The sequence below is a fragment of the Podarcis tiliguerta genome (assembly GCF_965153285.1).
Source record: "Podarcis tiliguerta genome assembly, chromosome: 1".
Classification (NCBI taxonomy): Eukaryota; Metazoa; Chordata; class Lepidosauria; order Squamata; family Lacertidae; genus Podarcis; species Podarcis tiliguerta.
The window spans coordinates 105,666,293-105,693,710 of NC_139534.1; the positions used below are offsets into that span (position 1 = coordinate 105,666,293).

A 27,418-nucleotide genomic window follows, 5' to 3' on the forward strand; every position below is an offset into this window, starting at 1 on the left:
TTGGAAATCTCTCTCTCTCTCTTTTTCTGTTTCTCCCCCATCAGCCCCCAGCCCTTGGCAGACGCCGGAGTGGCTACCCTTGCCTTTCCTGGTATCACTGTTGCTGTTGTTGTCAGCCTTCTAGTCCTCTTTATGCAGGGCTGTCACTGCTCAATACAGTGGTACCTCGGGTTACATACGCTTCAGGCTGCATACGCCTCAGGTTGCAGACTCTGCTAACCCAGAAATATTACCTTGGGTTAAGAACTTTGCTTCAGGATGAGAACAGAAATCGTGCGGTGGCAGCGGGAGGCCCCATTAGCTAAAGTGGTGCTTCAGGTTAAAAACAGTTTCAGGTTAAGTACAGACCTCTGGAACGAATTAAGTACTTAACCCGAGGTACCACTGTACTGACAAAACCAGTGGCATAGCGTGGGGGGTGCAGGGGGGGCCGGCCGCACCGGGCGCAACATCTGGGGGTTAGGGTTAGGGGGCGCAAATCCACGGGTTAGGGGGCGCAAATTACTTGCCTTGCCCCGGGTGCTGACAACCCACGCTACGCCACTGGACAAAACATCCCCACCCTGGGGAAGAAAAAACAAAGCAAGCTTACAAGATGGGGGGAAAGCACTCTACCAGATATGACCATCGCAAACAGCCCTTCTCAATGAATTTCACCCTGAGGTGCAGAGAGATGTCACCATGAAGCCGAAGCAATGTAGAAGACACACACACACAATTTATTATTTTGTGTGTGTTTCATCATAAAGCATAGGGTGAATGGCTTCTGATGGATCGATGCTGAGGGTCTGATTTTGCCTTAACAGGCTCCTGCCAGGCCACCAGTGATGAGTGACTGGATGCTGAAATGAAAGAGAGAGGAGGGAGGGAGGGAGGAGAAGAGGAGCAGGTTGAGAGATTAGGTCACAAGCAAGGCGCTCCAGGGATGGAGCCAGGCACTGCAGGGGAGCATTTTGTAAATGGCAGCTGCCCGATATTGTTAAGGTTCTGCCTTCGTGCCAACAAGCTACTGCCTTTCCTCTCCTCCCTGATATATATCACAAACTGGGCTCGTTTTGCATTTGAGCCAGCAGCTCAAAGTCTAACCGTATTGAAGCAAAGAACATACAGCACATAGTAAATCGGGAAGGGAGGGTTTTATGGAGTTTCCTTCGAGGCTGTGCCTAGTTCCTGGTCACTAAAATCAATGAGACTGGGAGGGAACTATGTTTAAGACAGATACATCTTTTCTCCCCTCTTCATTTTCTGCACCTGTACAGTGGGTGTAAAATATGCACTAGCTATTAATGTCCATTCATTTGTAAAATGGTTCCCTCATCGCACTTCTGTGCAGCATTCGTACATGCACCTGACCTGCATGAGGCCAAGGGCTGATCGATGCACACAAGTCCGTCTTATCACTGGGTGACTGCAACATGCAGTTATTACTCGGGTGTGTGAATGAGCCAGATTTGGCACCGCAGATAGAAATTCTGTATCTTTTCAGGGGAGTTAGTTCCTTTTCTTGCTGGCCAGTCATTGTATAGACATGGAGAAAATTCAAGATGGGGCCGTGCATGTGTGAACTAGCTCCCCAGCTGTGACATGAATGAAAATGCCATCAGGCCTTCTAGGGTGAGAACCATCTCTCTCCACCCTCAAACGGCAGCGTCAACAGGAGCATGGTTCTGTGTTCCAGTTAGTGCTGAGTACAGGGCAGCCATCTGCAGAGATCGCAAGCACATTTTGAGACCAAGGTCACAATCACTGGGTCAGGAGGTGCTGAACCAGAAGTGTATAGAATTGCGATAGAATAAAATTGAAAAGAGGCATAATACAGTGGTACCTTGGGTTACAAACTTAATTCGTTCCAGAGGTCCGTCCTTAACCCGAAACTGTTCTTAACCTGAGGCGCGCTTTCGTTAATGGGGCCTCCCACTGCCGCCAGTGCGTGATTTCCGTTCTCATCCTGAGGCAAAGTTCTGAACCCAAGGTACTACTTCGGGGTTAGCGGAGTTTGTAACCCGAAGTGTTTGTAACGTGAAGCATTTGTAACATGAGGTACAAATGTACTGCACAATGTTTGCAGGATGTTCCCTTATTTGGAGGATGCCATGCCTGTCCTATGAAATTTATGCCAGCAGGAACCAGTACAGGGATAATAATAATAATAATAATAATAATAATAATAATAATAATAATAATTTTTTATTTATACCCCGCCCTCCCCAGCCAAGGCCAGGCTCAGAGCGGCTTACAAGCAATAATAAAAACAAGATGAATGATTACAACTTAAAAACAAAAATAAAATACAACATTAAAATAATGGAACATTAAAATATTAAAATGTAGCCTCATCGCAGGAGGAGAAGGAAAAGAAAAAAGAAAGAGAGGGAGGGAGGGAATCAAATTGGCTCCAAGCCAAAGGCCAGGCGGAACAACTCTGTCTTACAGGCCCTGCGGAAAGAAATCAGATCCTGCAGGGCCCTGGTCTCATGAGGCAGAGCGTTGCACCAGACGGATGACAGCCGTCTGCGGGTTGTGCCTCTCAGGCTGCATAGACGCTATACCTTTAAAGCACATTCAAAGCACATTTTAGCCTCAAAGAATTCTGGGTGTTGTAGTTTGTTAAAGGTTGCTGAGAAGTGTAACTCTATATGGGGTAAACCACAGTGACCAGAATTCTGTGTGTGTGTGTGTGTGTGCTTGGAATGTGCTTTAAAAATATAGTGTGTAAACAGATTTAGGTGTGCTGAGTTAGCATGTCTTAATACCGCAAACGGCTCTGTCTGGAAGCAAAGCTTTCCTGGAGGAAGAATTAGGTCACTCCCACAACCAGAGTGAAATCTGGAACTTGAAAACTGGCTTGAGAACTATAAAACAGGTAAAATGTTATCCTTTTAGTTAAACAATTTAAATTGGTCCAGTATAAGGCATCAGTTTATTTTGTACATCTGATTTGTCATGGCCAATATCACAGCATTGGAAGGTGTGAGACAGAATCTCTGCTAAGCTAGGAACAGTGCGAGTAGTCATCTTTTTCCAACAAAGAATTCTTCACTGTTTGTACAGTGTACATAGGATTTTGGGCAACCACTTGACCTAGGAGTGCCCTCATCCTGCAGGGCAGTACCACAGCTGGAGGAGAATAATTTGAATTGTAGGCTGTGATGCAGCAAAGAGGCATTACTGTATGATTAATGGATGCTATTAATTCAGGAGAGACACAGTTTTTACCGAGCAGTAAAAACTCAGGACAAATATCAGACAGCAGTCACTGTCTAGTGAACAAGCGAGCTTTGATACAGGTGAATTTTTATACTGTACTCAATTGACTTTCCCAGAATGAAGGAAGGTTACTTGGGACACAGCTGGACACTTCCAAAGTAAGCGAGCTAACAACTTTTACAGAATAAACGATAATAGCGCTTGCAGGCTGTCTGGCAATTAATAACACTCCAGCTTGCAAACCCATGCATTTAAAAGGAAGGAGCTGTCAGAGCAGTCACAAAGCAACATCAACCACCCTGTGCATATGTAGAATTGGAGATCTCCAGGACTGGAATGGATCTGAATACATCTTGTCAAAGCCTGTGGACTGAGCCAGCATCCGTACCATAAGCAAGGCTGCAGAGGCAGGGCAGAAACAGCAGGGAGTATTCTGGGCAATGTCTTTCCAAAGAACCCTTCAGGCATGTGGTTTTTTCTTTCCTGTCTGAGCAGTTCAGCAGGGGAGGGGAGGGGAGGGGAAAGGAGCACTGTGCATCTGTGCTATGGGACAGCTGCAGATTTCTATGCTCAGGTGAAGAATTCAAAGTAATAGGGGAAGATAGGCGTACTGGATGCCCAGCCCTGGGTGTTAAAAAATGGTTTCCAAATGGGAATGTTGCAAAGAGGTTCCTGGCTGATAGATGCAGCTGCTTTGGATCTCTGGAGCAAGCAGAGATTTTTCTCCCTGCTCCTTCAGCCTAAAGGGCTTTGAATAAACAGATACTACAAAATGCAATTTAAGTAGGGCTGCCATACATCCAGATTTTCCTGAACATTACTGGCCCTAAGGAAGTCAGACTATCCTCCACCAGGGCCAGGGCCTTTTCAGTGATGGCTCCGACCTGGTGGAATGCTCTGTCCCATGAGACTTGGGCCCTTCAGCATTTAACCTACTTCCGCCAGGCCTGTAAGACAGAGCTATTCTGCCTGGCCTTTAATTTGAATTCAGCCTGATCTTTTATTTCCCTTCTCTTCCCTCCCCCTTTCCTTTTATGAAGATTACCCGCTCTCAGACCCCACAACTAATTCTCCCCTGGCCTCCTCGCTGGCCCAAGTAGGACTAATTCAGCCAGCTAGCCCTGGTGACTATCTAATGCTTATTGGATGGATTTCCCCCAATTTGATTTTTGAACTTTGAATTTTATTGTCGTTCATGCTTTTATACTGTATTTTATGCTGCTTCTATGTTGTATTACAATTAAGTGTTTTAAATTTGTTGTTAGCCACCCTGAGCCGGGTTTTCTGAACTGGGGTGGGGTATAAATAAAAATGTATTATTATTTATTATTACTGGGATTTCAAAGGCAGAATTGATGTCCGGGGGGAATTTCCAAAAGGCGGTCTTGGATCTTAAGCAACTCAATTGATAAATTGCATGGGGGGCGGGGAAGGTTGGCGTTTTGTAAAAAATAGCTCAACAACTTTCGGGGTATCCTGGTTTTTACTTTAAGAAATATGGCAACCCTAATTTAAGCCTCCAATGTTCTCCCCTCCCCCTCCAAAATAAACTTCCCAATCTGGTGCCCTTCATACTGAAAGAGACTGATGGGAGTTTTTGATAGGAAAAACAAGCCGTCTGAAGGCAATCCTGTATAGGGATTTAAAAAAAAAAAAAAAGTTTACTGTTTTATTATGTTTTTATATATGTTGGAAGCTGTCCAGAGTGTCTGGGACAATCCAGTAAGTTCTGTGGGGTATAAATAGTAAATTATAAGTATGGTATGGGATGTTCCTATTTCCATCAGAGAAATGTTGGAGGGTATGCTTCATAAATCTAAAAGCACACTTCAAGAATCCTAGGCATGGTAGTTTGTTAAGGGTGCTGGAAACTGTGGCTCTCTGAGGAGTGAACTACAGTTTCCAATATTTTGGGGCAAAGGTAATGTGCTGTAAATGTGCAGTGTGTATGCAGCCTGAGACAGTGAAGCCGAAAGCACATCAGGGTTGGGAGAAGGTTTGTATAAAATGCTATATTGATTCCCCCCCCCCTTAACAAAGCTTTAAAAAGAGTGTTCAGAAAGGCCATCACTTTCTGATTCTGCCATCCGTATAATTCACTCCATATTTATAAGGGAACAGGCACCGTGTGGTTGCTCTGTTCCTTGCTCGATGTTTCTTTCAGCCATCTTGAAACATCTTTGCCTACTTACCACCAGCACAGAGCTGCAAACACCCTAAGCCTACTTCAAAAAGCAGCAAGGGACAGAAATCATCCAGGCTTAATGGTGCAATGCCCCAACAAAAGGCCGTCCTTTGGGACAACAACAAGCACGTGGTATGCATCTTCTTCGCGACGCAGCAGAAGCAGCCTCAGGGGTGAAATAACCAGCTGCTGATGTCACTATTAGAAACACAGACAGCACTGATTTCAATACAACAGATGCACTCCCCACCTGGCACCTGGCTAGATATTATACAACCCACATCGCACTCACTGCTGCAGCCTCAGCTACTACAGTAACCTCCAAGAAACATTGTTTATGTATCGAGAGAGAGAGGTTTGCATCCTTCTCTTATTACAGCGATCTAAATTGGGGGGGCTTCCCAAACTGGTTTGTGGACCACTGGTGGTCAGCAAGGTCCATTAAGGTAGCCGGTGGCCTGTCTGCAACAACACAAAATCATACAGCATCTGGCACAGCGCAGTGCAATTGCTACAAAGGCAGAGAATTCATTTAAGTGGCTGCTGAGACCCTTGGCAATTTTCAAGTGGTTTGTGGTGGGAGAGGGAGTTTAGGAGCCACTGATCTAAATTGTTCTGCCAATGGGGCTCTGCATCCCTTGATTGCCTTTTCTTAGTGCTCCCTACAAGAATGCAAGGGCAGCCCTGTTGAATCAAAGCAAAGGACAATCTAGATTGTAAGGCCCTTGGGAAACAGACTCCATTCTTTGTAAAGCCCAATATATATGGGTGGCGGTATATAATGAGTAGTAATGTTCTGTGGCTTGTTGTTTGTTCCGATTCAGCAGTGAACAGCGGGTTTCGTGGTGGGACAAAAAATCCAGCCTCTTGGACCCATGACTTGTTGTCATGGGACAAACAAATGTGTAGATGAGGCCACAGTTGTACAGAGTTCGATGATGCTTCTTCCCCCCTTGTGCTGCTAGGTGCTATGGAGAATTTAGAGCTTTTTTTCTGGCAGTTCAACCACACATCTAGGATTTCTGCAGCAATTGTGACTAGCTCCATAGGGAAATGTTCCGAGGGGACTGCACCATTTCCTGGGTCTCTGATTTCTTTGGGGCCTTATTCATGGACACAGCTGAAGAAAAGCTAAATAAATCAGAAAAGTAGCCACGTAGCATGTACACATGGAGAGAATCACTATTATTATTAAATATCTCTCCATAGCAGTAAAGGAGCTTCCACTCAAAGCAGAAGGATTACAGAGTCTGTGCTGCATCTTGCAACAATTGAGAAGGCAGCTCTCTTCTCTCCTGTGCAGGAAGACCTGTAGGCCCTGGATGCTTGTGAAGCTTTCGCATTTTCCCATGGGAGAGGCATAGAATCACAGAATTATAGAGTTGGAAGGGACCAGGGGATCATCTAGCTGAACCCCCTGCAATGCAGGAATATGCAGCTGTCCCATGCGGGAATCGAACTGGCAACCTTGGCACTATCAGCACCACACTCTGAACAACTGAGCTATCCATGCAAGTTCCCCTTTAACAAAAAAGCAGTAGGAAGTAGAAGGGTAAGCATTCTTGCAACATTCATTCTTCACCACTTCTCCAAGCAATTGAAACAATCAGATAAGGGATTGCCAGGTCATTGACGGCTAGCCCTGTTGACTATGCTGTGCTTCCATTGTCAGAGGCATGGATATTCAGAAGTGTCCATTGCTGGAAGCATCCTGGGGGAGAGTGCTCTTGTGCTTGTGTCCTGCTTGCCAGTTTCCTACAGGAATCTGTTTGGCTTCCGTGAGAACAGGATGCTGGAACAAATGGGCTATCGGGTTGATGCAGCAGGCTTGTCTCATGTTCTTAAGGTCAGTGATGGAGAAAGGAGTATTGACAGGGAAGTCAAGGGGCGCAAGGACAGTGCCAGACAGAACCTTCCCCTCAGCTCCTACAGCACTAAGCAGAAAGTAGAGCAGGGAAGGGACCTCTAGGAAGGACTACAAAAAGGTGTAGCACCACACTTGTTGATGTGGGTTGTGCCATCTTGCCCAGTTCTGCAGCACTCTGTTTGAACTAACAGCAGTTACCAAGGGGAATGGCACAGTCCCCCCGTGCCTTGCGGCTGTCAGGCTACCTCTTGTGTTTTTGTGATTTAATCTTTAATATAGCCAATCGTATGCCTTCGAACCTCGATCTGAAATGTCTCAACAGCCCCTGACTGCCTCTGCTTGGTCCCATGCTGTGCTTCTCAGATTGTTGATCCATAATGTTAAAAAATGTAGGTCTGCAAGTCCTGGGCCCTGTTCCCGTTTTGGACTTTAAGGATGGACAAACAGGGAATGAAGGTCTCTAGGAGAGAAGTAATCAGTGAAAAAAAGAAAGCAGAGCACAGTTGCCAGGTTGAACTGGGGCCGGGAAAGGCAAGCAAGAGAAGGCCACAATCAGTGCCGAAGAGTCACGTCTAATAACACTGCAGCATGGATGGGTTTAAAGCCGTTCCGCCGTTTCCATAGAAACAGCATGTGTAAGAGCTGACTTTGAGAGGCTTCAGAAGGTGAAAAGCAAGGAGAGGCATACTCGCCTCATGGGGGCTTTGAATTACAGATAACTATGCCGTCCCCAGTTTAGACGTTCTCCCTGAACTGAAGCCAAGAGAGACCCCTGCCAGGACATCCTACATTTCCCTCAACATGGAAGACGGTCCCAAGGAGAAATGGTTCTCCTCTTTCGCCTCACATTGCGTGTCTTGGGTTTCCTATCTCGTTAAATGGAGAAAGCACTGAAGAACACAGCCTTCTGTGGATGAGGGGAGGAAGCGGAGTCTGTTGAAAACCGCTTTCAGACTGTGACAGTAGAAAGCATTTCTCACCCTTTTCCCTTTTTCCCTTGCCTTCGGTATTTGTGCTCTCCGTATGCCTTCTTCCCAGGCTCTGCCTCATTTTGTTTTCCGGTAAATCATTTCCCCCACCTGCAGTCAGAAGTTCAATCAATCTTCTGCAGTACAATTTTATTATTTGCAGACCTTGATGCTTGATCCAAAACCATGCTCCCTAATTGGAGAATGGCTGCATGCACACCACACATTTAAAGCACATTGCTTCCTCCAAAGCATCGTGGGAGCTATCGTTTAGGCCTTAGACAATAATAATTCCTAGCACCCTTAACAAATCACAGGGCCTAGATTCTTCAGGATGCTCTAAATCAGGGGTCAGCAACCTTTTTCAGCCATGGGCCGGTCCACCGTCCCTCAGACCATGTGGTGGGCCAGACTATATTTTGAAGAGTAAGGGGGGGAGAACGAATTCCTATGCCCCATAAATAACCCAGAGATGCATTTTAAATAAAATGACACATTCTACTCATGTAAAAACACACTGATTCCGCAGGCCGGATTGAGAAGGCGAATGGGCTGCATCCAGCCCCTGGGCCTTACGTTGCCTACCCCTCCTCTAAATGTACACAGCCTCAGCATGGTGAAGCGCTTAATGTACCAGACAAGCCCTGGGGAGACCCCATTCAGCCATGAAGCTTGCCAGCTGAACTTAGGCCTGTTGTGGTCTCTCAGCCTCACCTTCCTCACATGGTTGTTGTAAAGTGTGTTGCCTTGAACCTTAACGGAAGGAAAACAGGATGTAAATAAGTTATCTCAGGTGTAATAATAAATAATCTCAGGTGTCATGGACTCACTAGCAGGGCTTTTTTTTCCTCCCCAGCCAGAACTTGACGGAACTCAGTTCCAGCACCTCTCAGGTGGGCGCCATTGCTGTTCTAAGAGAATGACATTCATGGTGAGTTCCAGCACCTCTTTTTATAGAAAAATAGCACTGCCTAGCTATGGTTTTTGAAGGTACTTCATGCATTTGGCAAAGGTGAACCTAACCTTCATCTAAAGAGTATGTGCTCAACTGAAATGGTACCAGAGACAAACAACCATTCATGAGTGTACCTATATGGTTTCATACATTTGTTGCATTCACAGCTGCATGTTTCAGTGGACACCAGAACATCTAATATGTATATCTTTGTGAAAAAGTGATGTTTGAAGCGGCCCTCAGTGGTGAAGAAAGAGCACCCTGCCCATACTTATAGAGGCAATTTTCTCCAGCCATGTCACAAAAGCAGAGAAAGGATTAAAAAAGAGTTCCACATAACGCATGGAAGCAAAGGTTCAGCAGCCTAACAGCATCTTTTGAAACTGGTTCCTGAAGTGATAGTTTGTAATTTAGAGATATTCTCTTATCTGGAACACTGCTCAACCTTTTCTCAGAAATTAGTAATTCGTGAACATGCCCCAGGTCAGTGGGACTGTTGGAGCAGAGGAAGGACTGAGATTGCTGACTGATTCCGCAGATTAAAGTTGTGTTTTATGCCTGTCCTCAATCTGTGATTTATATTTATAGACCCAAATCATTCCAATTCCAGGGCCTCTGATGAGCCCTGGTTCAGATTAAGCAGTGAAGCATCTTCTTCTGTTTTCCTAACTGTAAACAGGGCTTGATGGAAGATAAGCCATTTTCTCCTGGTGTGAGTATAAAAAGAAGTTCCATAAACCTGCATTATCTGTGTAAAATGAGGCTAGGTCTTTCTAAAAAAGCTGCTAGTGGAGGACTGAAATTTGCCTCTGTGGCCTCTTCCGGACATCTAGTCAAGCATCCTGTTCTCACAGTGGCCAACTAGAAGCCTGAGGGAAGCCTGCAAAGAAGGACTTGAGCTCAAGAGCCCTCTCCCCTCCTGAGGTTTTTACTAACTGGTATTCAGAAGCATTACTGCTTCCCACCAGGGGTGCCAATTCAAATGAAATATTAGCGGGAGCAGGTAAGCCCTGCCCTGCATAATTAATCACATGATGCAGCACACACACACATCATTTGAATGGCAAGGATCATCAACTTTGGGGATCCAGGCCCCCTCAAATATTTTATTGGGAGAGCCAAATGGACCTTGGCCCCTCAGAGTTGGCTCCTGTGCCTCTGACTGTTAGCTGTGGGGTGTATTATTACTAGAGCAGTCAAGTGCAACATTTTCCCGTTGCCTCAAATGGACACACAGGGGAATGTTGCTCCAGACAGGGAGGACTTCCTGTCATATCTACTCTGCAACTTCCTCCCCCTGCGTGTGACCAGGTAGATGGGCCTGACCCTAGCTGACCAGATAAAAGGGCTGGCCACGCAAGTATCTCTCTCTTGGTCTCTTACTCCCTTACTTTTGGAGTCTCCTGGCTCTTAGCCAGCACGTGGCTCGACCTTCACACAGGGTGGAGCCCACAAGAAGTGTCTGAGATGTAACTCAGACTTCTTTTCACTGTAGCTACAAGATAAAGCCTGCCTTCAGATTACTACTGTGAACTGGGTGTGAATAAAACTTAATTCTTACTTTTAAAGAAGACCATGTGGCGTTGTTATTATTTTAAGAGGGAAATAAAGGGGAAACTTACCAGGAACAATCCAGACTGGATTGCTTCATAAAAGGATTCGAGCGAATCATCAACTTGCTCCCAATAAGTGGCAAAGGGAATGTGCTCTGCTCTTTACTCACTCGCGTGAGTGAGGAAGGATAATATCAAAACAATACATCCTCTCCTACCTTCCTTGACGTTCCCACATTAGCTGCCCCTAGCACTTACCACTTTCTTAGCCCACATTTATATTGCACCAACAGACCTTTGGAATGGTACTTTTCCATTTGCATGAAAACACATGCACATTAAAAAGTAAGAAGGAATGTAAGAGAAAGCTTGAGAAGGAAACATACAAGCCATGCAATTTTTATCTTCAGGAACGTGGAAATGCATTAGACATCTGAGCTCAGCAAATCAAGGAAGCCCCATCCATATTTCATCTTTATATTCTGAACTGAAACTGCAGCAGACAAAAAAAAAGAGTCTGGAAAGATCGACAGTTAATTGGAAATGTTACATCTGCTTATATGCAGAAGGCATAAATATTTATACCCTGAAGACTGGTTTTGGGGTTTGCTCCTAAGTAGTAAAGAAAGAATTATATCTTGAAGAAAGAGTCCCCTTTCCTTTCCCCCTTTCTCTCCCCACCACTTTAGTAAATGTGAGTAGTTTTTTTATTCCCTTAAATGGGAGCACTCTGCTCTGTGTCTTCCTTTTATTTATTCATTCCCGCTGACTTCAGTACGGAATTGCATAGACTGTATAGGTACCACAAAGACCAAATGCGTTGGCTTCTCATTATGAAGTGAGAATGAGGGGAACAAGCCTGAAAGGAGCAAGTTGCAAGCTTTTGTGGGGGTGGGAATGGCTCAGAAATGCCTGCTGTTGTGCAAACTTTTTAAAAAGTCCATTTCCAGTCAGAATACAGGATGATCAGTGAAGATGTCAATGGACAATCTCAATGTTAAATGCAGCTTAGGAAAAACACTGGTAAACAAACAAGCAAAAATCCCCTGACATCTATGGCTGCTCCAAAAGGGCCTGTTTATTGAGCATTCATCCTGATTTGTTTGAAGAGAGATTAGACTACGGTGGCTACTTAATGTGCATTCATCCTGATTCCTTCGTGGGGAGATTTTAGACTGCAGTGCATAAAAGCAAGTGTCACCCCACATTTAGCAGTGCATTTTCCCTTCACTTTCCATATGGAAAAAATAAATCTCATCTTATTGGGAGGAGGAGTTTGTTTCAAATCAGCTCTCTTTTTGCAACCTGAACTTGCTGGTTTGTAATTAAATTCCATCTTAAAAATAGGAACAATTGGTGGTGTTTGGCTTTGCAAAGATGAAAAGGAAATGAGCTCAGTTGGTTGGAGCATGATGCTGATAATGCCCAGGTTGCAGGTTCAGGGACAGCTTCATATTCCTCCATTGAAGGGGGTTGGACTTAAATGATCCTCAGGGCCCTTTCCAACTCTATGATTCTATAGGAAATTTCTTCAGCCTTTTGGGATATTGGATCACAGGTAGATATTTTTGAGAAAATATTAATGTGTGGTGAAATAGGCGAGAGTGTTCTTGGGTGTATTCTGCCTAGTTGCTTGATGTGTGGATACCACCCTGTCAGCTACGATTTCCATATCTTCAAACAGCCAGGAGAGAAATGCATATCTTCTGGGAGAACTTCCATAATCTATTAAAAACATACAGAGAAGAACAGAGAAGAATCCTGTTGGAACAAGAAAGTCTTCCTTCACCTGCAGGCAGAAGGACAACAAAGAAGGAGTCAGTCACTCCAACTTCTCTAGGGACGGGGTTCCAAAGTCTGAGAGCAGCCCTCAAAAAGGCCTTCTCCTGTGTCCCCAACAATTTTGACAGATTGTGATTGCTATTCTTCATGAAATGTTTTCTCTCTTTGCTCATGCCGTTGTTCTCTACCTTTGTACTTTTATACATGAAAGAATAATAAATATATAATTTAAGGAAGAAGAAGGAGAAAGGAGACGGGTTTCATTCCCTTTACCAGTATGTCCCTGTTTGTGGCTCCCACAGCCATGCGCTTTGTATGTGAACAAGGCAGGGACACCCTGTTTCATCTCGTTTGGCTCCTGGCCCATTGCAAAGCCAGCGATTGTATAAGCCCACAAGTGAGCAAGGGGGAGACTGACGGTCCCAGCAAAAGCCCTGCCAAGAGGCCCAGGTTGTGGCAGGACCCCAGAGGCCACTGTGGAGAGCTTGGCCACACACACACACACACACACACACACACACATACCCACACAAATCCCGATCTGGATCTGACTGACACACCTCTGAGGAGGTAGGATTGACTTTTCGGAGGGGTAAGCAGCGGGAAATTACTTTCCAAGCATTCATAGTAATTTATGAAGGAAATTTCATTATGCTGTATAAGCAGGGCTGTGTGTTGGCTCTTCCCCACCCCCTCCTTCTGTTTTCTCCCCCTTTTCCCAATGCCCCAGGAATTGTGAACAAGATTTTATTTTTATTTTTGTCATAACAGATTTTCCTATGGGATTATTTCTTTGGCTCTCACTTTTCTTTCCGTTTCCACAGCAACTGCAGCTGGCTCATATGTGTAGTTGCCATGGCAACTCTGTAGTGTTGGAGATTTAGGAGGGTATGTGGGGTGTGTGTGTGTGTGTGTGTGTGTGCGTGTGTGCGTGTGTTTTAAAGGATGCAATGAAGTAAAAATTAGATTAGTATTCCATATGCTTCATGTGGAGCAAAACCTGTCTTGACTCTTGAAAACAACCAGATCCTTTCCCCCATTTCTCTCCTGCTTTTATCTCCCCAGCTAAAACCAGACAATGGCTTCCTACAAAGAGATGAGCACAGGCAGAGGAACTGGATGTTGGCATTTTACCAAGCCTGCCAACTGTAAAGCACTTTTCAAAGCGCATTGGGGGAAGGAGCCAACCTTTTTGAAATGACAGGCACATGTTAGTCTGCAAGGTACTGGCTTCCTTAAGTTCATGGCTCCCTCTCCGATGAATAGGTAGAGGTGATTAAGCTCTTTGGATATTTTAATGGCAGCTGAAGTGGAGCACAGTCTGCTTTCTGCACCTCTCACCCGTGCTTTGCTGTTTTCCTGTGGTGGACGGATCTCTATAGGTCCGGATATCTCATCTTAAGCACGAGAGCAAGTATTTCTTAGTATGCATGGATTTGTGCCATGTGTGCATTCAAGGTTGTGGACTCTCCTTCCTTGGAGGTTTTTAAGCAGAGGTTGGATGGTCATCTGTTTTGGATGCTTTAGCTGAGATTCCTGCATTGCAGGGGGCTGGACTAGACGACCGTTTGGGTCCCTTCCAACTCTACACCTCTATGTTTCTAAGATCTTAGTACACATACCTTCAAAAAGTGTCACCCAAGGAACTGCTCAAACGTCACTTCCCAAGGGGAACTTGATGGCACAGCCAATGCAGCACTGCTGAACTCACCTCCTAGCAGCTGATGGGTGGCAACCTCAGCCCTGCCTTCTGCTGGAATCAATTTAGCAATCACGTTCCCTATGGGACATTGGCTGTGCAGCTAATCCAGCGACATCTCTACCTGCACCACACCTGACATCACAAATGGGTATAGCTTTTGGGGGGACTGCCACACAGACCAAATAGGATCTGTAGTGACCCAGATTTGGCCCAGACTGGAGGTTTTCCACTCCTGATTTAAGGTAATGATTTGCCACTGGACTGGACTAGACAATCCCAGTCTGTGATGGGCTGAATCTGGTATATCTCCCCAGCCTCTACCACATATGACTACTGCCCCCCAGTGCCTGCAAATTCATCCACCAGTGGCTGCTTGGGGTGTGGCTCTTTATCCCCATCTCCTGCTCTTCATCCCACCTGTAACTGGGACAGGATTTGCCCATCGGAGAAGATGGGCAAAGCACTCCCTGCCCCCATGCCATGCTCCACTGCAAGGGCTTTATGTTGTGTCCTGTGGGTGCTTCACCTAGAATTAGAACTGTAGCACTGGAAGGGACCCTGAGGGTCATTCAAGTCCAACCCCCTGCAATGCAGGAATCTCAACATACGGTCTCCCATCCACTTTGAAACCATACCAGACCCTGCTTAGCTTTGCAAACGTGCTCACAGTTCTACTGCTACACCACCGGGGTGGCATCAAACAAAGTCACCCCAGATGGGATGCAAACCCACAATCCCTGTCTTAGGAGGCTGGTGCCTTATCCATTTTGTATAAATCTGGTGGGATAAGCAAGTGGCATTCAACTGGAAAGAGCAGTGCTGAGGACCAGCTGCCCATCTCATCTTATATGGGCCTCCTACCAGCCCATTCTGGCAGAGACCTTCACTAGCAAGGGGGGAAGCTAAATTAACCATGCCAAGAGGAGTACGTAAAGCATCTCTGTTGGCAGCAGCTGGCAGGGAAATGTGGGGCAACAGAGAAATCAAGTGATTGGCATAGAGAACATACTAAACTCAGCTTAGTCTGGATTGGAGTGGCTCTGAATGATCCCTTCCAGAGAAGGACCTGCATGGTGCACTGGGGGAAAACTGCATGAAAAGCTTTCCTTCTTCCTCATCTACTTTGCAGATTCTTTGTGCATTAATTCCCAGGTAGCGCACATCGATCCGCTGTCTGCAGTGTGCCTCCATTCTCTCTTCCTTGTATGTCAGATGCCAGCAAATTATTACTTCCGTCAGTAATGTGCCTCTTAACTCATGCGTCCTCCACTTATAGATTCCCATTGATCAATATCCTCTCATGAGCTCTCCTCCCAATTTTTCTCATAGCTTTGGTTAGGGAACTTTTTTCAGGCCAAGGGCAGCTGTCTATTTAAATTGAATTTTTTATTGGATTTTGAAAATTTTAACAAATTAAACTTCAACACAAATTTCCCTTAACGTTTCGACTTCCCACCCTTACCTCCATGATGTTTCTACTCCAGGCAGAGGCAAACTTGGACCTCCAGCTGTTTTGGGACTACAAACCCCATCGTCCCTGACCACTGGTCCTGTTAGCTAGGGATGATGGGAGTTGTAGTCCCAAAACATCTGGAGGACTGAGTTTGCCTGTGCCTGTTCTAGTCCCACCCTTTTTCTGCTGCATTATATGGCATATTTTTTATCTAATACATATTTCCTCTACTGTCATCTCCCCTCTGCTGCCCGTATTTCGAATCCTAACCACGACTTCACTTGACTATACCACTTTCTGAAGTAATCCAAAAAGGGTCCCCACTCTTCAGGGGCGGCTCTCCGAGGGCATTTGCCACCTGTGGGTGGGGCTGTAGGCAAAGTGGGTGGAGCAACAAATGTAAATCCCTCTCTCCTCCATCCACATAGGGAAGAGGCGTTATCAAGAGTTCGACACATTCCAGACAGGCAAAAACACCCGAGATATGAAGCAGGGTAGTACAAGCTATGGTCTGGGGGGAGCGTGTGTGTCCTACAACTAGTTCCAAGGGTCAGATAGGGAGGCCTGGACAGCCACATTTGACCCTGCAGGACCTGAGTTTAACCACCCCTGGGTTGCCAGCTTTCTACTGCTCCGGGTCCTGTGCTTTTAACAGTAACGAGACATGCAATAATTTAGCAGGCAAAGGTTTCACCATCGTGTTATCTCTTCACCAGAAAACGAATCCGCTTAATTTGCTTAAAGCCGAGGAACAGCACCAGCAAAGCAAAGTTGGCAGCCCTGACAATATGAATCCTCCGAAAGAAGCTTGCCTGCATGGTACTCATGCTCTCTCATGCTCAGACATGGCCACTTTTGATCCCTGCTGAGTTTGAGTCTATGAAGAGGAGACAACAAGCCTACAGGTCTACAGCTGCAAAGGTAGGCACCAAGGTAAGCGGAGGACTGCAGCCATTTCAGGCATCCATCTTGCAGCGAGCAACACAGGCCTTATCCTGGTCCCGGCCTCCTGCTATGTGAGAGGGATGAACGCTGTAGTTCTGGGCACAGTGGTTAAAGAGATAACAGCTGTTGCCCAGGAAGGCAGTTTACCTGGAGTTTTATCCCACTGATCATTGCTGCATCTGTAGTTCCTATTTTCACTGAATCTACAGCATCCAATTTATGTGGGGTTTTTTTTTTATAATAATAAAAAATAGACTCGTAATGTTTTTAAAATCCCCATTTCTTTTCTCCATCCCTGTTTATGGATTGTGGAGGGTAAGAGCAAATGGAAAGGAACGAGACAGTTGTTTTCTGCCAGTGTTTGACACCTTTATTAGCTAGGTTATAGCATGCTTCTCATAGACAGAAGATTTACACGATGGAATGCAGCCATTGTGCCTTCCCCATCCATGCAGCAACCGACAAGTATATTTCTGTCTCCGCCGCGTCTGCTGCAGTGTCACTGGCTCCCCCCCTTTCTTCTCCTATGCAATGCCTGTATTTAAAAGTGCATTTGTGTGATATGTCTCTACAATAAACTGCAGTTTTTACAGTCTGACCTTTCCTATCAGATTGGGCCAGATAGGTGAACCAAATGGAGAGAATTATTTGGATGCAGGCAGGCTGGTTTATTGAGGCGGGGGGGGGGGGTGTTCAGCAGTGAGCTCTGGTTTTGCTCCAAGACCTGATCACCATTTATTTCAGCACAGAACTTGGAGGACTAGACAGAGTATTCTTTGGAGAGGGAAACCAACCAACAGCTGCTTTTCTTCTTCTCATACTTTATCCTCTTCAAAACTTTATATCCATTGTCAATCCACCTCTCTTTGGCCCATTTCCTGGTTTATTCCCATTTCCTTCTTTGAAAATACTGTAAGGTTGCATACACACTCACCTGTTTGTATGCGGAAAAGTATAGTTTTTCCTCAATCCAGAATCGTTCGTGTTCGTCTTCAACATGCTGCTTTCAATCTAGGTTGTTTCTAGATCCTGCCACCCACATGAGTGGCTGTGGCTACTTGAAAACCCTCCTCTTGATTAGGATAGCTGCACCTTTTTCTCCCTGCACATGCCTTAGGTGAATAAAAAAGGAAGTGGCGATTGCGATCTTGGTATATGCCCAACCATAACATCATTTGACAGGTGTGGACACACTGCTGGATAGCGTGGAATCAAACTGCAAGGACATTTTAAGTTTGGAATGAAACTAGTTTCTCAATCAGAACTTTCCAAGGGCAGAAAATATGCCATAGATCTAGATTTTGTGTGTGGACCATGTTGGAAAAAACAAGTACTCTGTTTTCATTGATTCCAGAATAAAATGTTGCATGTCCGCAGCCCAAGCCAATGTTTGTTAAACAACCAGATGAGCTCTCCTCCTTCTGTCAAAAAATCCTTTATATCTTGACATCTATGCTGTTGGCTCAGTCAGCCCCATCATCTTATAAAGTGATGGATTATATCTCTTGCTGTTCTAATATAGCAGTAAATGAAAGATTCACACTCAGACACTCACACCATGCAACATCTCCTAATGTTCTCTGGGAAAATCTCTTAGTTATGCCTGAACAGGAGGGCTTAAGTTCTGTAGCTAGTAAACTACTGCTTTGGGGAAATCTGACAGACCCAATACCCATCAATGCTCCAAAAAATATGAGAAACAAGGATAAGTAAAAACAAGAGGAAGGTAGGCAGAAGCTACCCAAGAAAAGCAATGGGAGCAATTCAGCTATTCAGTACACCAACTGATCAAAATAAGGAAAGGAATAATAACCTTAAAAACTCAACAAAATAAGAATTACTTGAGCAGAGGATGCCAGGTACAATGAAGCTGCACTCTCTCGAGTCAGGAGAGGTCTCCATCCCTGATTTATTGCTTCATTTGCACCCACCCTGCTAGCTCAAAATATACTTCTTGAGAGGATATTCTTATGGCACAGAGACGTCAGCAAAGCCAAGGTATAAGTGGTGCAGATGGCAAAAGTCCTGTGTCACAAAACACTTCATCCTCACATCAGCTTTGTGAGAAAAGCCGAGAAAGGATGAGTAGCTCAAAGTCATACAATGACCTTCATGGCTGAGCAGAAATTTGAAGTCAGGTCTGCTTGTTCCAAATCAAGCATTCTCTCCCCTAAGCCAGACTGGCTGATGGTGTGTGTGTGTGTGCATTTATTGTCTCTCCAAAATTGCTGTGTGTCCCATTAAGGAAAATACATGAGTATGCATACATCTTCCCCAATGAAACAGCTTTGGAGAGGTGTGATCTGTGCCAAAAGAGAACGGCATGGGGAAGAAAGCTAAACCCCCATCCTTCCAGCTGTGTGCTCCATATTCAAGTTTCCTCTACAACTGCTTTTTAAGTCATTTAAGCCTGAGGTTCTCCAGCTGTGGCCCATAGACCATGTGTGGCCTGCAAGTTCCATTTAGGTGATCTGCAGAAAGGCTGAGGTTCAGTCATGTTTATCTGCACTCAGCCCTGCTAAGCCTAACAAAAAGCATAACTGACTTCACATAACTTTGCTTACAAAAGCAGGCATATCCGTCACACTATAGAGGCAAGACCATTGTTATTAAAATATGAGTTGGGGGTTGTTGTTTTTAAGTTTATTAAGTCATCCACCAAGACCGCCACCAATTTTCAAGTGATCTACAAAAAAGTTTGAGAAGCACTAAGAAACCAAAGACCCAATCAACGTTCCCCAGCATTTCCACTAATTTGGCCCAATATGGTTTTTCTCTTTTGCAGTAAGCCATAAAGTGCCGTAGTGTGAATAGAGTACATTTGGGGACAATTGTCCTCGTTCCCCTAACCTGTTTCAGTGGATGTGTCTGGGGTGGTGCATCTATGCACTTACATCACTTGATTTTCATCACACATTTACACAGCACGTGGGGACGCACAGCTAAATGTGTGAATGGCCTCGAGTGAAATGGGTTCAAGGCAATATGTACGTATGTGATGGTGCGTTCACATATGCAAACCAGCACTTGATGCTACAGCCACCAAGCAATGAGCTTGATTGTGTGAACCAGTCATAACTCACAGCTCTGACACAAATTATTTCTCTGCCTCAGGACGAAACTAATGTTCTGTGCTATGGGCTGGACTGTTAATCAAGTCTCATCCTCCGAAGGTGACAGAACAGACTTCTTCACCCTCCTTCCGTCTCTCCTTGATTTCACATTGAGAAGCTGCAAGCAGAAGACGGGACAGTGTGACAATCTACTTGATCCAAATCCTGCTCTGCATTATTCATGCATTTCTTTCCCATTGCTCACATTTTGGTTAGCCTTCATTCAGCCAAAAGCATGTTGAATGTTTCCCTGTTTTAGATGCTCTAATCTCTTCTGGGTTCCCTCCCCCCCCCCCCCACTTGCAGAAATGAGGTGTGTGCATTTGTGAAAGATCCTTCTATAACAGCTAATTCTCCCCTCCTTTACACCCCTTCCTAAACAATATATGTGCATAATCTCTTTACATAAGAAAGAATCAGAAAGGAAGAGCAACAAGGTAGGAGAGAGCCACGCCTACTTTTGCTACCCTGCACAATTTAAGCCAAATCCCAAACAGACAGAGTCAGTACACCGTATAACATTTGTCCTTCATGGGGCAGCTCTTGGAAGATGAATGCCCACGGATACATACACTAAAATATTTCACTGGCGTGGATCCACTTCAGTACTATTGCTCAGGCACATGGTTTATTTTTATTTATTTATTTTTTAATATATATATATATATATATTTAAAAAACCAAACACATGATACTGTCTGCCAAGAGGGCTTTGCCTTCTTCGTTCCCTCCACAGCCTACAACTGCCTGCCCCCACCCCCGGCCAAAAAAAAAGCAATGTATAGGTTCCCCCTTATTTTTTTGGTTTGCTTTGTAATCTCTACTCTTGGCAGTTATTTTGTAGGAAACAGAAAGCGTTGTCAGTCTGCAGCTTCTTCCTCGCTCTCGCTCTTCCTTTCTCTTATTAAATTGTAAAGCCCCATGGGCACTCAGACGTGCTTGGCTTCTATCTTCATCACTCAAGCAGTGATACTGCACTGCAGGGGTGGGGAGGCAGCGGCAAGAATCCCTGGAGGGACTCAACTGCTCATCAGAAGGACTGGTATCCAGGCAACCAGCCTCCCCTGCCTGAGACAAGCAGAAACAGCTGGGAGCTTTGAAAACTAGGAGAAGCTACTGTAAAATGAGCAAGAAGGGAGGAGGGTGGAGAGAGAGAGAGAGAGAGACGTTGGCTGCCTTCTTGTAGGCATAACATTTGCCCAGCTACAGATGGCCGCCATGGCCAAACTTCAAACGGCCACTTTTTCTCTCTGAACCATGCACCAAACTCCAATTAAATTGGTCTTGCCTACACACCCAGCAAATGATGGTGACTGGAGCTGATGGGATTTGTAGCCTAAAAACACCTGGAGGGCACCAGGTTGTGGAAGGCTGATTTCAATGTCAGGAAAGAAGTCCGGCCGTCAACCAGGAATAATGCTCCCAAGCATAGGAGCAAAGTTGATAGGCATTGCCATTCAAATGGTGTGCATCTTGTGATTGGTTATGTGGAGCAGGGCTTACCTGCCCCCTTCCCCAGTGTTTTATTCCAGATGCCACCCTGCTTCCAAGTGGATAAATGCATGAGGTTTAAATTCCACACCTAAGAGAAATAACGAGCAACTCAAACATTCGTAGCTAGGGGGGAATGACCTCCTTTTCCTCTGGCTAGCAACCAAGAGTCCTCCTCAAATCATGTCAGAGAAGGGCAATCCTGATCAGAGGTTGGTGTTTCCAGACAGACCTGAGTTTGTAGGCAACAGCAGAAGTGAATTTCTGTGAATGAATCCTTGTTTGGAGCCCACTTGTAATGGAAAGGCATTCGTGCTGAGGCTTTCTGAGTAAAAAAAAAACCCAAAACCCTTCGGCTTATCATAGGAAGTACATACTTGGATAGAAAAGATTCCTAGGCCAGCTAACTCAAGTAGTTGGAGAAACAAAGGCAGCCATGCTTGCTGTTTTGTTCTCAGGAGAGAGATCGCGATCCCAGATGACCTCGCCTTGAGGTCTGAAGGGAGAAGTGGGAGTTGCAACTTCAGAATTCCATTTCGCATCAAAGAAAAGAGGGTCACCCACTTCAAAAGGACAGCGACAGTTTAGGAAGCTGAAAGTCTGCTGCTTTATCTGTTTTCACCCCATGCAAAGCCTCTTATCTCAGCAAGCTGAGTTGTACCCCACTTCCAACACTCCCAGCATCTGTTTATTTCTCTCTTTAAAAAATCAGTTCCTCCCCTTGGAGAGGAGGGAATCGAAACACACAATTCATTTGGCCATCAAAAATCATTTGGCCAAGCCAGGAAGCAACTTGTATATATGACACACACATGTACCCATTGCATCTTCAGCGGCACCTAAGCTACTTGTAAGAATGATCTCATGGGGGGGGGGAGCAGGTTCCTGAATTGAGTTGTCTGTCATACGCCTCCCCACACTATGTTATCCCGTATGATCTTTGCCACAAGCACACAAGCTGTAACCCGATTCAATATCCCCCCCCCCAATATTTCTTTACAAAGAACTGAAACCTAAACAAAAGAATAGCAAGTGTTTTCTATTGCAGTTGATTTTAATTATATGAGTTTTAGTAGATTAGTCTATGAATTGAATGTGCTTATGAGGGGAAGGGGACAATAGTTCTGAAGCGAGATACTACCAAGGTATTTTCTTTTTCTTTTTGGATGATGCACATATATGTTTCATAGCTGGCATAATCTTATAAGAGGCAGCCCTCCCCTGTGTGTGAGGGAAGGGAGAATGGCTCCTAGGAAGGTGCAGATTTTATGAGTGCTTGTATTAAACAAATAATAACCGCAGCATATGAACTATTGCTATCAAGTGTTCTGAACACTCCGTGTGCATTATTAAGCAGTAACCCTCGTAAAAAGCCTGCAACGCACATCAGTATTGTTATTTGCTTCCAGACAACCTGTTTATTGAACATTCATCCTGATTTGTTTGCACAAAGTTTCAGGGGACTTAGATGAAATCAGCTATTTACCAAGCATTCACCCTGTTTGCAGGTAATGGAGGGGCTGGGGAAACAACGGAGGAAGAATGAAATGTGGTTCTTGATGCACCTCCCCACACGGCCATCAACTGTTTTGAAAACACCTGATGGAACTGCACTTAAGATTGCATCTCTGTCTTTCACATAAGCACAGCAAGAGCGGGAGAGAGGATTTATTAAAATCTATATGCTGCCTATCTGGCTGGATTGCCCCAGCCATAGTAGGCAGTTCCCAACAAAAATAGTAAAAACACAATACAATAGGGTTGCCATACGCCCAGAATACTGCAGCCGCAGTAAAAATCTATTAGAACAAAAAAATACCATGGTGGTTCTCCCCGTTAGAAGCAATATCTTTGAAAAAATGGAATATGAGGGCTAATTGGCCGACATACAGAGAGCTGTTAACTGAAGGTAAAATTAAAAGACTTTGAGGAGATAAGAGAATTGGTAACAGATTGGTTACAGTATCATCAATTAAATGATATATTTATGATAGATAAAAAGGAAGGTTTTAGTTATGAATCATCAAAATTTCAAAAATATGTTTTAGAAAATTATTGTTGAAAATGTATAATTTGCTCATGGAGTGGCATACAAAAGATGAACAGCTTAAATCTGTAATGATACAATGGGCATAATATACAAATGGCAAAGTGGGAGAAGCTATGGAAAACAGAATTGAAATTCGTGGCATGTTGTTCACTGAAAGTATATGAAAATGATGTATAGGTGGTATTTGACACCCGTCAAGTTAGCAAAAATGTACAGAACAAGTTCAAATATTTGCTGGAAATGTAAAGAAAAAGAAGGTACCATTTATCATATGCGACGGATGTTTAAAGTAACTAAAGATTTCTGGGCGATGATACATAATGAAATGAAAAAAATGTTTAAAATAACTTTTGTTTAAAAACCAGAAGTTTTACTAGGAATTATAGGTACTGAGATACCAAAGGATCAGAAAATGTTATTTATGTATGCGACAACAGCTGCTACTAGCCCAGAGATGGAAGGAAGAAACTATCCTGACAAGAGAAGAATGGCAAACCAAGTTGATAGACTATGCTGAAATGGAAAATTAACTGGGAAGCTCAGAAATCAAGAAGCCAAGAACTTTAATAAGGAATGGGAAAAGTTTATATTTAATTTACGAAACTGTAAACAGGTTAAAACATTAGCAGGATTTTAACCACACTTGTAAAGTATGGGTAATTTAGAAGGATTAAAAATTTGGATAAGTATTGATATGCAGTTAGAAAAAAATACCATTAGGACCCATGGAAGGGATGGGGGGGGGGGGAAGTCAGGAGATTCAGAGCAATCTTGACATGTGGAGTCAGAACTGTTTTTGTTGTATGTATATGAGGGAACCGCCAGCAGGCCCTCGGCGCTGGACCTCAGTGTCCAGGCAGAACGATGGGGGTGGAGACACTCCTTCAGGTATACTGGACTGAGGCCGTTTAGGGCTTTAAAGGTCAACACCAACACTTTGAATTGTACTCAGAAACGAAAAAAAGAGTGGCTCTAACTTCCATCTCCTGCTTGCACTGACTCTTTGAATACTTCTCCCTCCAAAGGGCAGCCCCATATGGCTCTCCTGGTCTTTTCTGGTAGCCTTCTCCCAACAAGCTCACACAATGCCACTTGCCAGGAGACAAGAAATAGACCCAGAGGGCCTTGGCAGGAGCATTCCAAAGCTAAAAATAACTATGGGTCAGCTGTGAAGGAGCCTGAGGTCCTTTACTGCCCCCTCCCTTCCTCCCTATACTTTACCCTCCCATGCACAGCTGGTGCTGCAGTCACCAAGAGGACAAACAGCCCCATGACAAATCCTGGGTCTGCCTCTTTCCATCAACAACTCCCTCCTCCTCTTCTCCTCCAGGCATCTCTGCTGCTAGAAGCCAGGTTGCTGCTAAATTATTACAGGGAGTAGGAAAGAAAGAAAGCACAACGCTGTTCTGGAAGCAAGGATGGGGAAAACCATCCATTTCCGTTTCTCATTCTTCCAAGTTCTTAAGTTCAGTTCTCCCCATTTCTACCTTGGTTTGCACTTAAAGGGGGCAATCCACCTGAAAATTCACCAGTGAATTCCCCCTAATATACAAATATGTGTGCATTTTTGCCTAATGTAAACATTTTTGCAATCTTCCCTGATATAATGCATTTTAAAACGTTGCTTTTGCTGGTACATTTGCATTCCTATGCACACCTCACACTAGTATAATTCCATTACAAAATTCAGAGAAGCGTGCATTTTGAAAGATGGCTGTGCTCACCTTTCAACATGAACTGAATCAAATTTCTCCCCCCGTCCTTAGCTGGAAGCAACCCTTTCATTCAGTCAACACTGACAGAACACCTTGTGGGGATTTGGGATTATAGCGAGAAGATAGTTATTGAGTCTTGTCCTGTTCTTATCAAATGCATTTCAATCAAACATTCCCTTTTAGGCCCCCGTAAATAATATTCCAGTATCTTTCCAGCAGCTGCATAATTTAACTTTGTCTGCTTTTCCTTTCAGTCAAGCTGCCATTCAATTAGCATTTGCTATAGTTATTTTAACAAACATTACCAACTTAAGTCCCATTGATTTTAGAAAGGAACATTTACGTATACACTTTATTCTCTGACTGTAATCAGTGGTGATTAAGACTGCAGCCCTATTCAAAAACAACAACAAAAATGTTGTTTTAAGTAGATTGGACTCCCTAGCCTCTTTGGCTAATTCAGATAGATGCTGGTCATGTTGATACTGCTTCTTGGAGGCAGAGAACGTGGGTGTGTCCTCTTTTAGGTCAGAAATTGTTCTTATTTTGCTTGGGGGGAAATCTTTGATATTTGTAGATGTTCATGACTTAAAATCCTATGATCTGAGGAGCAACAGATGGATCCCTTGAGCCCTTATGGTTTCAAAAGGACTTATACTTCAAGGTTGGAAGGACATAAAAAATAATTTTATTTACAAGCATGCACATTGTTGCAAACCGCCCTAATTTCTGAGCAGTGTGAGATTGCAGGGGTCCCAGACGCTTACGCAAGGTTTGTGTTTACTTTTGGAAATGAGGCACAGTGGAGACTGTGGAATCTTTGGGATTTACGGTTCATTTACACATATACGCAGCTTGTCAAGGGTGCTTGCAGCCAAAGGAAGGCACACATAGAATCAAAGAATCATAGAGTTGGAAGAGAACACAAGGGCCATCGAGTCCAACCCCCTGCCAAGCAGGAAACACCATCAGAGCACTCCTGACATATGGCTGTCAAGCCTCTGCTTAAAGACCTCCAAAGAAGGAGACTCCACCACACTCCTTGGCAGCAAATTCCACTGTCGAACAGCTCTTACTGTCAGGAAGTTCTTCCTAATGTTTAGGTGGAATCTTCTTTCTTGTAGTTTGGATCCATTGCTCCGTGTCCGCTTCTCTGGAGCAGCAGAAAACAACCTTTCTCCCTCCTCTATGTGACATCCTTTTATATATTTGAACATGGCTATCATATCACCCCTTAACCTCCTCTTCTCCAGGCTAAACATGCCCAGCTCCCTTAGCCGTTCCTCATAAGGCATCGTTTCCAGGCCTTTGACCATTTTGGTTGCCCTCCTCTGGACACGTTCCAGTTTGTCAGTGTCCTTCTTGAACTGTGGCGCCCAGAACTGGACACAGTACTCCAGGTGAGGTCTGACCAGAGCAGAATACAGTGGCACTATAACTTCCCTTGATCTAGATGCTATACTCCTATTGATGCAGCCCAGAATTGCATTGGCTTTTTTAGCTGCCGCGTCACACTGTCGGCTCATGTCAAGTTTGTGGTCAACCAAGACTCCTAGATCCTTTTCACATGTACTGCTCTCAAGCCAGGTGTCACCCATCTTGTATTTGTGCCTCTCATTTTTTTTGCCCAAGTGCAATACTTTACATTTCTCCCTGTTAAAATTCATCTTGGCAGAGACTTAAAATTCATCACGGCAGAGACTTCACTCTTAATGGTCAAAGTTATGCTTGCAGTCACTTCTACAGCTCTGGATAGCTGCACACACTGATCTAGAGTCTTGGTAGCTACTCCCAGGTGCGAGCTCCATGCAGCAGTTGCAGCAACTGGGCACCACTCCCCCTCCACCATTTTATGTACCTTCCCTTGACAGGCTAGCTGGAGACTGTGCCTGCGTGGAAACGTCCTCTGCTCTTCCTGCTTCAATTCTCTCCTAGTTCTGGGAGGCAGTGGTGCAGGCAAGGCGGGGAGAAGCACTTGGCCCTTCACTTGCCTGGCCGGCCTCTTCCTCCTCCCTTTCTGAGCCATCCTGTGCTCCACTCTCCAGCTTTGAAGCTTCCCCTTGCCTCCTGCCTGGTTCAGGTGCCCACAAAACCACTTCCCTCGTCTCCCGAGGGCACCTTTGCCCAGTTCCTGACACAACCTGAACCTACTTTGGAGGAGTTCACAGCATTAACAGCCCAAAAGGATCTTGCTTCTCCCATAGCCACAGCCTTGGATTCAAACAGAAATCAAACAACATGCTCTGCCTCTCCCGCTTGCTGATTTTCTTCTAGATCACCTTACTCCTAACTCCAACCTCTCTACTCTAAACTCTTGACTTTATCTGTTGAGGGAGGAAGCCCCCCCCCCCCCAATTTGCTGCCTGGCACAGAGCCCTCTTTGATCCTTGGTTCACTCAATGGACCATCACTCAACACAGGAAGCCAGTCTG

General features: G+C 44.7%; 1 protein-coding gene across 6 annotated transcripts in view; it reads right to left on the reverse strand.

The window, feature by feature from the left end:
* Positions 1-27,418, reverse strand: part of LOC310681293 (uncharacterized protein) — a 125,756-nt gene that overhangs the window by 47,591 nt on the left and 50,747 nt on the right. For 2 of the 6 annotated variants that reach the window (XR_014513213.1, XR_014513214.1), the window contains one exon: positions 632-842. The exons of 2 other annotated variants lie outside the window; for them this stretch is intronic. Coding sequence is in view for 1 of the 4 variants with exons in the window: in XM_083448946.1 (XP_083305072.1) it covers positions 19,771-19,848 (78 nt within the window). In the remaining 3 variants the exon portion in view is untranslated. Of the gene's footprint in view, positions 1-631; positions 843-18,590; positions 19,849-25,130; positions 25,590-27,418 lie in introns of those variants that run through there. 2 more of the 6 variants (XM_083448946.1, XR_014513215.1) reach the window with 2 other exon arrangements.